We start from the raw sequence: 12,647 nt of genomic DNA, 5'->3' as shown, positions 1-12,647 counted from the left end.
GCTCTGTGCAGAAAGAGGTCTTTTGGTGGCAAAGTCACAAAGCCAGCAGAGTGAGTATCAAAACTTTTCACTGTTTATGCGTTTTAGCAAATGAAAACATTAATCTTCATTGGCTACAGACTATGTAATTCATTAGTGTTTTATCTTGTAGTGTTAAATGATTTCCTCATTTATTATGTCAGTTAGGCTACATGTTCAGTCTTTCTCTTTGGGTCAGCGTGTTTCTGGGGTCGGTGGTCTGTGAGTTGGTGTTGTGATCTCCCCATGCTGGAATCTCTTTTATCCACTCCGACCTCATTCAGCACAGCTGTTGAGTTCGCTTTGCTAGTTACATCCTTGTCTTTAGAGTTCTGCCAACTGTTCCTGTGCTCCCAAATTCTGCATTCTCTGCGCCCAGTGTCAGTGGTAAGCCCTTCTTCCCAAGCCTTGTCGACTTCCACCCAGGTCTGAGACCACTGAAAAACATCAAGCCCTAAACCTTAACAAGGCAACTCTATTGACACATAATTTGCCTTTCAAACACCTGGACGTCACCTGCACCCGGCAGATCCCACAGGTCCCCACCCCGGTCACCCCCAGTCACAGACCCCCATGGCTGCCGCCCTGCGCTCCTCCCCCCGGCCAGGGGGCGCCGTGCCCTGTGCCCTCCCTGCCCTCTCCTCTCTATGGTCTCCAGCTCACAATCACTTCCGCCTCCGGTAGCGCCTTCTCTTCGGGCCGCCGCCGCCGAGATGGTGAGTGCGGGGCCTGGGCCGGGCTCCATCCGCCGGCATCCGCCCCGCGGCTGCTCGGGCCGGGCTCCCTCCGCTGCGCTGGCTGCGTGCTGGGCGGCCAGGCCGCTGCGGGGGCTTCCCCCTCCCCAGATGGCAGCGCAGGGCCCGGGGGAAGGGGAAGGGCGGGAGCGGGGCCTTGGGAGCGGGATGTGGCGTACGCGCAGCGGCCGTGACCGGCTTCTGTCCTTCTCCTCCAGGTGAACGTGCCGAAAACCCGCCGGACCTACTGCAAGAAATGCGGGAAGCACCAGCCGCACAAGGTCACGCAGTACAAGAAGGGGAAGGACTCGCTGTACGCGCAGGGTGAGCACGGGCTCGCTGCGTGCGGGCCGGGTGTCGTGTGCCCTGCACGGGTGGTGTAGATTGGGAACATTTCTGTGGCTGGGGAGGACAGCCTGACCGAAAGGATGTGCTGTACTCTAAAGGGAACTAAAAAAAATAAGACAAAGGGAGAAAGGCTAAGGACGTGTCAGTTTCGGATGGTTGTATAGAAATGTTTAAGTGATTGGGGATTGTGCTGTGGGTGATCCTAGCTGGCTGTGAAGGCACGACTGGAGCCCAGGCTGCCCCACCCGAGGGAGAGCCCTGCCTGCTGGCATGGGCTGTGAGTTTAAAATGTGCTGGGCCTTCCCATCGAGGTGAAAGGAAGTGAATCCCGTGGTAGCTCTGCCAGTAGTGATGTGGATTAATTACGCAAATATCACCTGAGCAGGGCTTTGTAATTGTTTTTGGCCCTGTGTGTGCTGGCTTTGAGGATTTACCATGCAGCACCCTTCTCTGCACGGAACCCTGAATAAATTGAATCCCTTGACCCTGTGTGTTTGTGAGGGAAAGGTTCCACTTTTAGGGACAGCACAAGAGCTGTGGCCTTGGCCTGAGCTGCAGGAGGGAGGCAGTGGCTCTGCTGGGCTGTGCAGGGCCAGGCTGAGCTCTGCTGGGCTGTGCAGGGCCAGGCTGAGCTCTGCTGGGCTGTGCAGGGCCAGGCTGAGCTCTGCTGGGATTTAGGAAGTGCCAGTTGTGCTTGTAGCATCTCGTAGGTGGTTGCCTGACCAGAGGCATTTTCCCCGCAGGTAAAAGGCGCTACGATCGGAAGCAGAGTGGCTATGGGGGCCAGACAAAGCCCATCTTCCGTAAAAAGGTGAGAGTGTTGCTCCCCTGGAACAGGAAACTTCCTTGGCAGCCCACATGCCCAGCTGAGGGAGGAGTCCTCAGTGCTCTGCTCTGGCTGTGTGAGGGCAGTGCAGGTGTCCTCTCCTCATCCGACAGTGGGTTCGGGTGGAAGGGACCTTAAAGGGACCTTGTTCCACCCCCTGCCATGGGCAGGAACACCTTCCACTATCCTAGGTTGTTCCAAGGCTCCTCCAGCTTGGCCCTGGACACTTCCAGGGATGGAGCGGCCACAGCTTCTCTGGGAAACCTGTGCCAGGACCTCCCCATCTTTACAGGGAAGAATTTCTTCCTACTCTAATCTGAATCTCTGTCAATGTGAAGCCATCTCCCACTGTCCTGTCACTCTCTGCTCTTGTAAAAAGTCCTTCTCCCTCGTCAGCTCCCATCTAATACATGGCTCATCTCCTTGCTGTCCTGTCTCAAGGAGATGCTCCTCATTTGCAGGGTGACTCGAGCTGTGTTTGCAGAGCAGGTGCTCAGCTTTGATGCTGCAGCAGAGTGAGGTCTTTCTGGGAGGGATGTTTGCAGTGAAAGGAATGTTTCCTTCACTGCCTGCCCACGGGGAAGGGCTTGGCAAAGGGAAAGGAGCTGTCTGCTTGCTTGGTGTAGTGTTCACAGCAGGGAAGCAAACCCCAGTGGGTGGATTTGTTACTTTGTGTGAATTGTGTAGTTACGCTCACAGAGCTGCTTGGCTTGTAGCTGGGAAGCCCTGGTGTGCTGCTGGAGGTGTACAGGGAGCCCTCCAGCAAGGAGGAAAAAATGAGGCAGCGGGTTTTCAAGTTGACTTCATGCCAGGAAGTGGGGAGACCTCACAGAAAATGCTTCTGCAAGCAGGGTGCATCAAACAGCTGCATTGCTGGCACTCTGTACCTATACATTGCAACCCCCATTTCTGTTTTTCCCCAGTCAGCATTGTCTGGGTGATTGGCTGAGGTTTTTAGCTGGTGGTTACAGCCCTGTCCAGCTGCTACAGCAGCCTCCCAGCTTTGGATTCTTCCCTCTGCAGTCTTTCAGGTTTCATCCAACTTCTGAGTAGCTGCAGGCCTGCATTGAGCCCGTTGTGTCACTGTTCCTTCCAGAGGTTTACCAGTCATGTTGCTTCCAGGTGTTTCTTTTGCTCAGTTTTCTTCTGGATTTTTCCTGAGCACTGCTGTGCTCCCACACTGTAAAAGCGTGAATTTCTTGCTCTGTTCAGTGGAACTGACTTCTCCAGCATGGCTGATCCATGCAGGAACCAGCCCTGCCCCACTGAATGCTTTTGCCCAGTGCCCTTTTTGTGAAGATACAGATCCACTCCTCTCCTGATCCTTAAAGTGCCTTCTTGTTTTCAGTGGAGGGAGCCTGTGTTTGCACTCTCTCTCTAGACTTGGGGAGCAAACTGAATGTTGAGGGGTGCAGAGAACAAGCTCTCCCTGAGAGCAGCAGTTTGTATGCTTGGGGATGTGTGGTTCATCGAAACACCCTGCTCCTCCTCCTCCCAGGCCAAGACCACCAAGAAGATCGTGCTGAGGCTGGAGTGTGTGGAGCCCAACTGCAGGTCGAAGAGGATGCTGGCAATCAAGAGGTGCAAGCACTTTGAGCTGGGAGGAGACAAGAAGAGAAAGGTGAGTTTGTATTCTGTGAGTGGCTGAGAAGGGAGGGCAGTACACAGTGGTGAATAAACTCACTCTTGTCTCTTGCTTCTTACAGGGCCAGGTGATCCAGTTCTGAGCATCATCCCACTCAGCGTTACGGACCATATTAAAGTAATTAGATCGATCCCTTGCTTTTTTAAATGTGTTTTCTCTTGGAGTGGGAGCTGTGAGTACATCAACTCAGCAGGGGGTGTTGCACAACCATTTAACAGAACAGTTTTTAACCTGGCTTTTGAAAAATCCCTGCCAATGGCTGGGATCTCTTTACTGTGTCTCCAGGAGGTGTTTTGTAGTGGGTGCCAGTGACTTCTCTGCGTGAACATGGTGCAGGCTCGTTTATGAACTCCCCTGAAGAGCCCCTGTGCTTGATTGTAGACCCTTTTTTACAAACAGCTGTTCTGACCTAAGGGGCAAAGGCCTTGGAGCAGCCAGTGGGTTTGGTACCTGCACTATTAGGAAGGTGGCTAATTAGATAATTGAGCAGGTGCCATTAGCTGAGAGAGGTGAGGGACAGCTCCATGCCTGTGTTTGTTTGCTCCTGGCACATGGTGTAACAGCCCTCAGCTGCCTTCCCCTGTGCCAACTGCTGTTAGCTCCTCTTAGCGTTTTCCTTGAAGGAAGAAGGCCAAGCACAACAGTGAAGTTTCAAATGGGCAACAACCAGAGTGTGGTAGATTGTGGGGACAGCTTCCCCTTAGAGAGGAGCATTTCTGTGAGTAGGAAGTTGCTGTTAGCAGGTGCTGGGAATGCAGCGCAGAGTTCACCCTTCAGGGCCGCTTTCTTGTAGTGGAAATGGAGCTGGAGGATGGAGAGATGCCTCTTCACATCTTCATGATGATTGAGAGCACTCAGTGAGGGAATCTGTGTTTTTTGGTTATTAAATATTGGCTGATGTGATGGCCTTTTCAGATTTGTGTAGGCTTTGGCCTGTGGGGTGGACTGTATGGCTGCATTACATCAGCTTCACTGAGTGCTGTTTCTAGTAATCCTAACAAATTTCACAAAAACTAACAAATAGGCCTGTTTTCTAAACGATGATTTAATTTCAGTTACCATGCTGAAGAAAAAGCGCAGCCTTTTAAAGGGATTTTAATCAAAGTGCTTAATCACAGAAGAACAAATCAAGAAATCCTGATTGTATTGTAGTCAGAAGAGAATATACTCGCACATGATTGTTGCTTAAGTGATTATCCATCTCCTGTCTTGGAGAGCCCACGTTATTTAACCTAAAGGCTGCTGCCAGCAGTGGGAAGCGAGCACACCCGGATTTCTGGGAGGCAGGATTCATGGAGAAAGGGCACTCCAGTGGCCATATGAAGGGTGGAGAGGGACTTGTCATCTAAAGAGAAGTGACAGCCACTGGTGAGAGATTTCCTGGAGTAAGGGGAAACCCTCAAAAACTTGAGTCCTAAGGCATGATAGCAGCTGTCAAGAAAGTTGCTAGGACGTGCAATGGTTCGTGTCAGTCCCTGAGTTGTCAGAAGATGCATGTCCATGCTCTGAAGTGTTGGGTTCCTCAGCAGGGGTGTGAGCAGCTTTTCTTGGACTGTGTGCCCTGGTCTGGAAGAGAGCAAGGTGGCCAGGGTGTGTTTCCCTGCTGTCCCTGAACTGCTCAAGGACAGCTGTAAGATGTTGCCTGTGCATCCCTTGCCTTTCCTTGCTTGGTAGTGGCAGTGGCTGTAAGCAGGAGTTGCTTCCCTGCTGGAGTCCTTCCAGCCCCTTGGAGGAGGAGTTGGGCAAGATGCCAGGGAAAGGGGCACTGCTCTGCTGTTCACCCTTTGTTACCTCTTGATGATGGACTGATGGCTATTGGTCACATTAGGCTGAAGGTTCAGATAATGAATGCCTGAGGAAAAAAAGGCACCTGCAAGAAGGAGATGAGTTTCCTGCCACAAGTTCAGACAAGAGCCCAAAGCTTAGGAAAAGACTGTCTTTGTGCTGCCTATAGCGGCAGGACTTTGAGCAGCACGGTGCCCGTGGGGTTCACCTCCACGCTCAGGGAGGAGATCCAGCTGTAAACGCCCCAGTCCCTGCTGGCTGGCAGCACCTGTCGGATGGAGCAGGCCGGGTTGCAGGCCAGCCCGTTGCCCAGGAAGGTCAGGGAGAAGGTGAAGTTCTGGGGTCCTCCGATCTCCTGATGGTTCAGCACTGCCACGGCGTAGGCTCGGCCGGACAGGGGCCGCTCCCACAGCTGAAAGTTCTTGTCCTGCCAAGGAGAAAACAAACCCAGGGCTTAGGCTGTGGGAGGTTGAAGTGGTGGTCGTCATTCCTGTCTGTTCCAGCAGGCTTCAGGAACAAATGGGCTCCTGTTCCCGAACCCCGAGCACCTCTCCATCCCTCCTGTGCCCCGCTGTGCAAGCCCAGCCCTCTGCTGCTGTACCTTGGCAATCTGGTATCCCTGCTTGCCCAGGGGGTCCTGGTTGATGGCGATCACCTCTTTGTTCTGGAGCAGACGCTTGGCCTCAGGACTGATGTGCCGCAGGTCGTTGGACATGAACAGGGGAGCGGCCATAATGGCCCACATGGCCATCTGAGTCACCGACTGGTCCCAGCTCAGCCCAAAGTTTCCAATCACCAGCTATGACAAGCAAACAAAAAGTGCCTGGGTAACGCTGCTTGCTTGAGGAGAAATGGGGCCACCAGTACCAGGAAATCACAGGGTGGGACCTCTCTCTGGAACCTGGCTAGATAGGCCGGGTGCCAGGAGCAGGACCAGCTTGTTGGGAAAAGCAAGGCATGACTGCGTGGCAGTTTAGGATGAGTCCTCGGTGGAAGTGCGCAAAGCTCTTTTAAGTGGCTAGGCAGTGTTTAGGAATGCTTTTGGACTCGGATCCTTGCAATGCTGGCAACCCAGGGGTTTTCACTCTGGTGGGACACCAGCACTCTGGAGACTGCTCCCCAATGCCACACCTGTGTTGTGAGCTGGTACTGCTTGTGGAGGCTGCATGACACAAAGATGGTGCTTCCTTGGTACTATCCGTAGCTGCCGTTCTCTTTCTACCCTGGACCTTCTCATCAAAGTCCTAATCCTAGGGTCCCATCAGAGCCCTTCCCCTCAATGTTTCTCCACCAGTGCTCTCCCTTCCCATTCTTAGCCAGCAGCTGAGGGCAGGTTTTTTTCCCTGATGTGTCAGGTGGGGTGGGTGTTGCTGTACTTGCCATGTCAGGATCATTCCAGCCCCCTGGCCCAGCTATCTTCACAATGGTGTCCTGGTGAAGTGCTGTCCAGTCTAAGATACTCTTGATGCTGCTCCAGGAGTCATAGACATCATAGAAGTTCCTCCAGTGATTGCAGTACTGTTTGATCTCTGTGTAATTGGGCTGCCAGAACAATGAGTGTGATTAGACAGAGCACCTGGCTGTACAAGAATGTCAACAAGGCTGGACTGGACCAAAGGTGGCTTGGGGGAGAACCAAGATAACACCTTCCATCACCAGCTGTCTGGGTGATCTAGTGCACGTTGATTCCCTTGAATGCTTTGTGCCCAGTAACTCCACTCTGACACGTTCCAGACAAAACTATTGCTCCCCTTGGGAGAACAGTTGTGACCACTGGCTCTGTTGCAAAATTCCCTCACAATTTTACTGAAGGTGTGACAAGGCCAGTGGGATTAAACTGTAATGTCCCAGTAATTACTGCTATTTCTTGGGTTTACACCCTTTGGTGAGTAATGCATTTAATTCCAGTGGGAGGCAATGGCACCATCCTGTCACGGTGGCACGGGGGAAGCCAGCTGTGGGTGGAGGGCAATGTGTCAGTCACAGACCCTGGCTGGCAGAAATCTGTCACTGAACAATGTGGAGGATGTCACAAAGGCTCTCTCGTGGTGCGCAGAGCTGTGCCTGCAGCACTGTGTGTCCAGGAGGAATTACACTGAGCTATCTGCTAGGCTGTGTGTCTGCACTGCTAATGGTTTTTGCTGCTTGGCTCCTCAGAGAGAGGAAGCAGATGGATGCTGTGGTTTTTTTGGCACACTCCATCTGGGCTGTGCCTTCATGCTGCAGGATCCTATTGAATCTGTTTCAGCAGAGCAATGGTTCAGGAAGGCTTCAGGGCTCTGGAAGAAAGTTTTTTTCCTCCATCTTACAGCCTTGTTCCCTGTCAGAATGGAGAGTTTCTCAGGATGCTGTTTTGCAATCTTAAATGTTTTTCCCTTCTTCCCACTTGAGCCCCAGGGTAAGCCTTGGGAGGCACTTCTTACCTGCTGCACAGGCCTCAGGTAGAAAGGCCACTCACAGGAGTACACAATGCTCCTTCCAGTCCTGTTCAGGGCCAGAGACATGCGCCTGTATCCTGAAGGAAGAGGACAGACAGAGGTTACACAACCTCCTTGGTCACACAGCAGAACTAATCCAATGTCACAGGTTCAGGTTTCAGTTCAACTCTTGCAAGATTAGGATTGAACACATTTTTGTGGTTGAGACACCACAGGGAGGCCAGGGGAATTTAAAGTCTGCACCTGCCTCCCAAGGACAGGAGCTTTGCTTGGGCAGGCTGTCGCTCCAAGACTGCTGATCCCTTTGTACATCCAGCCAGGGGAACAGGTTAAAAGCTTTCCTGTATGGCATTTTTCCTCTAGATACCCAAGAAACACAAATCAGTATCTATCAAGCAGGGCAGCTTTGCTGGGTGACGTAGGAATACGTTCTCATGAGGCAGTTGCGCCATATGGACTGGGCAGGAATGCAAAAGCTCTAGTTTTTCCTGTCCTTGTCCCCAAACAGCCCTGTTAAGTCCCTTCCAATTGGCAGAGAGGGAATGAAAAGTCTGTTCTCTCCTCTGGAACTGCTTCAGTACAGCTGGGTGGTATCTGGGTTACACATACAACCCAAGAGGAGCTCTCAGCTCAGCTGTCACTCAGGGTGCTGAGCTGTGCTCCTGTCTCTGGCAGTTGGCATATGCCTCACCATCTGGCTTCGATGGCGTTGTCACTTGGGCAGGTTCTCCCTGCCAGGCAGAGACAGGGCTTTGCAGGACTCCTGCTGCCAAACACAGTGGTGCCAGCAGCCAGAGAGCCCAGTCAACAGGAAAAAGCTTTCCCAGTTAAAGTGCTCTTCCCACAAATCTACTCCTGTGGCACTGGGATTTGCCTGTGCTTCGAAAGAGTCTGTAGCCAAGTCCCCTCAGTGCAGGGAGCTGCTGAGCTTTCAGCTGCTAGCTTGCCAGCTTTTGTGCAAATAACTTCTGAAGTGGTATTTATACTGGTGTGCTTTAAAAGGAAAACCCTAGTAGGATTTTTATACCGTAATTGCCTTCATTTTTATGTTAAAAGCCCTCCTAACTGCTCCTTTCACGGCTGACAAAGCTGTTCTAGCTTCGGGCTGATCCACGATGACAAGGCCCCACCAAAGGGATTAAGGGTTAAGTGTGTGAAAGGCTTTGGACTCTCCAGTACAGGCACTGCAGAAGGGCAAAGCCTGTGCTGAGTTAACAGCTGAGGGGGCAGCCTGCACAGCTTCCCCCAGAGCACACAGCTGATGTGTCTGTGCTCAGCGTGATCCACGCTCTGGGCTGACAAAACTCCTCTTCCAAGCTGTCCTTGAAGGAGGAGAGCCCCAGGAGACTGAGCAGGTAAAAACGCTTAACACAGCAACACTCAACACCTTGGGCTTGAGAACAGAGCCTCAGATTTGCTTTTGTAAGCAAGTCCCTTAAATGGGTATGCTCAGGGAAAAGCGAGTCCCTGGAGCCTGATGCTGGGCCTAGAACTGCTGCTGCCTGCAGAATATTCCCAGCCATGGGAATGGCTGCCTTGAGCCCATGCCTACCTTCTGCCAGCAGGTCCAGTGAGTCAGAGTTGCAGCCATCAAACTTGAGCAGGTCCACACCCCAGGAAGCAAATGTCTGGGCATCCAGGTCATAGTGGTCGTAGCTGCCAGGGAAGCCAGCACAAGTCTTCTTGCCAACATCGCTGTAGATCCCCAGCTTCAGACCCTTGGAGTGGACCTGTGCGTGCAGACACAAACAGACCCTGGGATGGGGCAGCCACAAGGCAGGAGGATTTTGGGCAGCAAGGGAATCAAAGCCGCGGCGTGGCAGGCAGGGCCTTATCTCAGCAGCGGTGCGGCCGTACCCACCCAGCCGTGCTGCCCTCCCCTGCTCCCGGGCTGGCCGTGGTGGCACTCACGTAGTCGGCCAACGCGCGGATGCCACTGGGGAACCGTTTTGGGTCCGCCCGCAGCCTGCCCTGCTCGTCCCGCGTCGGGGCCATCCAGCAGTCATCAATGCAGACGAACTCGTAGCCGGCGTCCCTCCAGCCGTCGGCGGCCATCCTGTCAGCCATCTCCACGAACAGCTGCTCGCTGGGCACGGGCAGGGCGCACCAGCGGGAAAGAAAGCGGAGAACGTCTCATGTCCACCACGGGTACGGCCGCGGAGGCCGGGCGGGCAGGGGGCCCGCGGGGGAGGCACAGCCGGTACCACAGCACCGGGGCCCCCAGGATACCCGTGCGGTACCTGACGCAGCGGCGCGGCTCGGCGGCGCAGTCGGTGCCGCAGAGGAAGCGCTCCCAGTGCAGCCAGCCCATGGGCGGTGTCCGCGCCAGGCCGTTGTCCAGCGCCAGCGCCGCCGCCACCGCGGCCGCCGCCGCCACAACCCAGCGCAGCATCCTCCGCGCGGCCGCCATCGCCCCGCCGCGCCGCGGGACCGCCGCGTGATTGACGGCCCCGCTGCCCACTCCTCGGGGAGCCGGCTGGCGGGGCTGAGCTTCAAACCAATCAGCGCGCGGCAACGCCCGCCGCCGCCGCCAATCCCGGGCAGCGAGGAGCGCGTCGGCCCGCCCCCGGCGCGTCACGTGGGGCGGCGTCACGTGACTGAGGCGGCCGGGCCCATGGCGGCGGGGCCGGGAGAGCCGTGGCCGGGGCGGGCTCGTCCGTGTGACCGCCTGCAGCGGGCCCGGCTGGCCGAGACAGCAGCGGCACCTGGCCGCTACAGCGATAGTGTGGCCAGCACGACCAGGGCAGTGGTTGTCCCCCTGTGCCCAGGTCACAGCTCGAGTCCCGTGTCCGGTTCTGGGCCCCTCAGCTCAGGAAGGACGTTGAGGTGCTGGAGCAATAAAGCTGGGGAAGGGTCTGGAGCACAAGCGCCGTGAGGAGAGGCTGAGGGAGGTGTGGGGGGCTCAGCCTGGAGAAAAGGAGGCTCGGGGGTGTCCTTATCGTTCTGCACAGCTCCCTGACAGGAGGGTGCGGCCAGGGGGGGTCAGGCTGCGCTCCAGGGAACAAGGGACAGCATCGGGGGACACGGGCTGTGCCAGGGGAGGTTTAGGTCGCATATCAGGAGTGATTTCTTCACAGAAAGGGTGATTAGATGCCGGGATGGGCTGCCCAGCAAAGTGGAGTCACAGTCCCTGAGGTGTTCAAGGACTGGACATGGCAATCAGCGCCCATCAGCGCCGTGGTCTGGTTGGCAAGGTGGTGACTGCTCCTAGGTGAGACTCGATCTCAGAGATCTTTTCTGACCCTCAAGATTCTCTGTGCTCACCAGTGCCAATGTGCTGTGAGTGCAGGGTGTGTGTCTGTGTGTGTTCTGTGTGTCAGCACAGGGTCCTGGGGAAGAGGGGATTGTACCCCATGGGCTCAGGACTTGGTTTTGGCCCTGGGCTTTCAGCTCTGCCTCAAAAACTCTGTGAGAAACTCCTGAGTGAGCCTCCCGAGCACCTCTCCCTGTGCTCTTGTGTCAGATCCATCCTCATCCAGAGTGTGGATTATGTTTGCCGTCTCTCTGCCTGCCTGTGTGGACTCCGTGATGTTGGATCCAGCCTGTCTCTGCTTGGGTTGCTTGGGCCCATCCAGATCTTTGCACTCGAAGATTTTGGGCTCTCTTCAACAAGCTCAGCCACAAGGATAAGTCCTGGTCACTGGGCATCGCCCCATTTGCACCAGTTCCACCTGACTGGCAGTGAGATGAGAACCTCTGGAGATGGGCAGTGCTGGTGTCAGCAGGACCTGGAGAGCTGTAAAGGGCACCTGCATGTCAGCCAGCACGCCTGGATTCAATCCCTGTTTTTGCAGGAGCAGCACAGCTGCGAGCAGCATTGTGTGGCCTGTCGAGGAGACTTGGAGGCTCCCAGTGCCAAGGCAGCGGTGGGAAATGGGATGTGAGGAGCCAATTCCCCCCTGTGCCTCTGGGGCTGGACCGGCCCCACAGCCCCACTGGAGCTCCTGTGAGCCCCACCACGGCAGGATGGAACCGCGGCAGGGCTGTGGCCATCGAGGCACAGAGCACTGGGTGCCATCGAGGCGTCTCGCTAGGTGTCCCCCCATCCCTGCTCTGCACATCCAGGGAACAAAAGCTCTTCAGAGCCCGGGGGCTGATAATCACTCCTTGTTTCAGTGCCGGCATTCCTCCCCCTGTCCCTTGGGGAGCTGAAGCGCAGAGATTTCTCAAAGCTGGACAAAACAAGACGCTCTGGAGGCTGGAAAACCTCATGGCTTTGTTTTCCCTTGTGCAAAGCGACGTTCCAGAGCTGGGCAGTTCTCCCCTATTCCCGGCGTTTGGGAGTGCTGCAGGGCTGATCCCTGCTTGTGTCTGTGTTCCAGCACTCCCAGGTGTCCTGCCTGTCCCCAGGAGAACCTGGCACCCCCAGACCCCTTGGGATGGGGAGATGTGGGCTGCATGAACTGGCTGGTGTCCCCAGGGTGGTGCAGGCTGGTCCCCAGGCCATGCTGTGGGGTGGATGTGGCCCTGGTGCAGCGTCTCTGAGCAGGTGGAGGTGACAGGCTGTGCTGTGATGCCACAGCTTGAGTGGCAGGGGCTGCACTGGGACTCCTGTTGTGGGGACAGCTCTTGCAGGGCTGTGCTGAGGGCTGGGGTGCTGGCCCAGCCACGCTGCCAGAGCACCCTGCACCTTCCCTGTGCCAGAAGGATCCTGTCCCCATGGGGGCTGTGGTCCTGTGAGGGCTCTGTGCCTGTGGCACGGCCGATCCCAGCAGGGCACACTGCCAGCCCAGCTCCCGGTGCTTTCCTCTTGTGTCCATTTTCCCACTTGGAAAGGGGCAGTCCTGGCCGGCTCAGGACTGCTGGGCTGACTTTTGGAGCTAGATACTTTCTTTAAAAGGATTCTATGCTCA

At 55.4% G+C, this 12,647-nt stretch overlaps 2 protein-coding genes across 2 annotated transcripts; one reads left to right on the top strand and one right to left on the bottom strand.

Annotated features, from left to right (window-relative positions):
• The first annotated feature begins 671 nt into the window (after positions 1–671).
• RPL36A (ribosomal protein L36a) lies at positions 672–3,701 on the top strand. Its single transcript, XM_040084140.2, has 5 exons — positions 672–734; positions 971–1,076; positions 1,844–1,911; positions 3,425–3,547; positions 3,633–3,701. Exons 1-5 carry the CDS (start codon positions 732–734, stop codon positions 3,651–3,653), a joined length of 321 nt encoding a protein of 106 aa, XP_039940074.1. The 5' UTR covers positions 672–731; the 3' UTR covers positions 3,654–3,701.
• Positions 3,702–4,653: 952 nt separating this feature from the next.
• GLA (galactosidase alpha) lies at positions 4,654–10,216 on the bottom strand. Its single transcript, XM_040084139.1, has 7 exons — positions 10,035–10,216; positions 9,706–9,880; positions 9,347–9,524; positions 7,780–7,871; positions 6,737–6,898; positions 5,958–6,155; positions 4,654–5,783 (listed from the first exon to the last, which is right to left on the bottom strand). Exons 1-7 carry the CDS (start codon positions 10,202–10,204, stop codon positions 5,520–5,522), a joined length of 1,239 nt encoding a protein of 412 aa, XP_039940073.1. The 5' UTR covers positions 10,205–10,216; the 3' UTR covers positions 4,654–5,519.
• Positions 10,217–12,647: the final 2,431 nt, after the last annotated feature.

This window comes from Hirundo rustica, chromosome 21, assembly GCF_015227805.2.
Source record: "Hirundo rustica isolate bHirRus1 chromosome 21, bHirRus1.pri.v3, whole genome shotgun sequence".
Lineage (NCBI taxonomy): Eukaryota > Metazoa > Chordata > Aves > Passeriformes > Hirundinidae > Hirundo > Hirundo rustica.
This window is presented reverse-complemented; position numbering and strand designations above follow the sequence as displayed.

Bases quoted from the DNA above. Each gene is read 5' to 3' on its own strand.
- GLA (XM_040084139.1), bottom strand. From the start codon at position 10,204: ATGGCGGCCGCGCGGAGGATGCTGCGCTGGGTTGTGGCGGCGGCGGCC. The intron at 9,881-10,034 runs GTACCGCACGGG...GCCCGTGCCCAG, and splicing joins GAGCCGCGCCGCTGCGTCAG to CGAGCAGCTGTTCGTGGAGA. The intron at 7,872-9,346 runs GTAGGCATGGGC...CTCTTCCTTCAG, and splicing joins ACTGGACCTGCTGGCAGAAG to GATACAGGCGCATGTCTCTG.
- RPL36A (XM_040084140.2), top strand. The intron at 1,912-3,424 runs GTGAGAGTGTTG...TCCTCCTCCCAG, and splicing joins AGCCCATCTTCCGTAAAAAG to GCCAAGACCACCAAGAAGAT. The intron at 3,548-3,632 runs GTGAGTTTGTAT...TGCTTCTTACAG, and splicing joins GAGGAGACAAGAAGAGAAAG to GGCCAGGTGATCCAGTTCTG.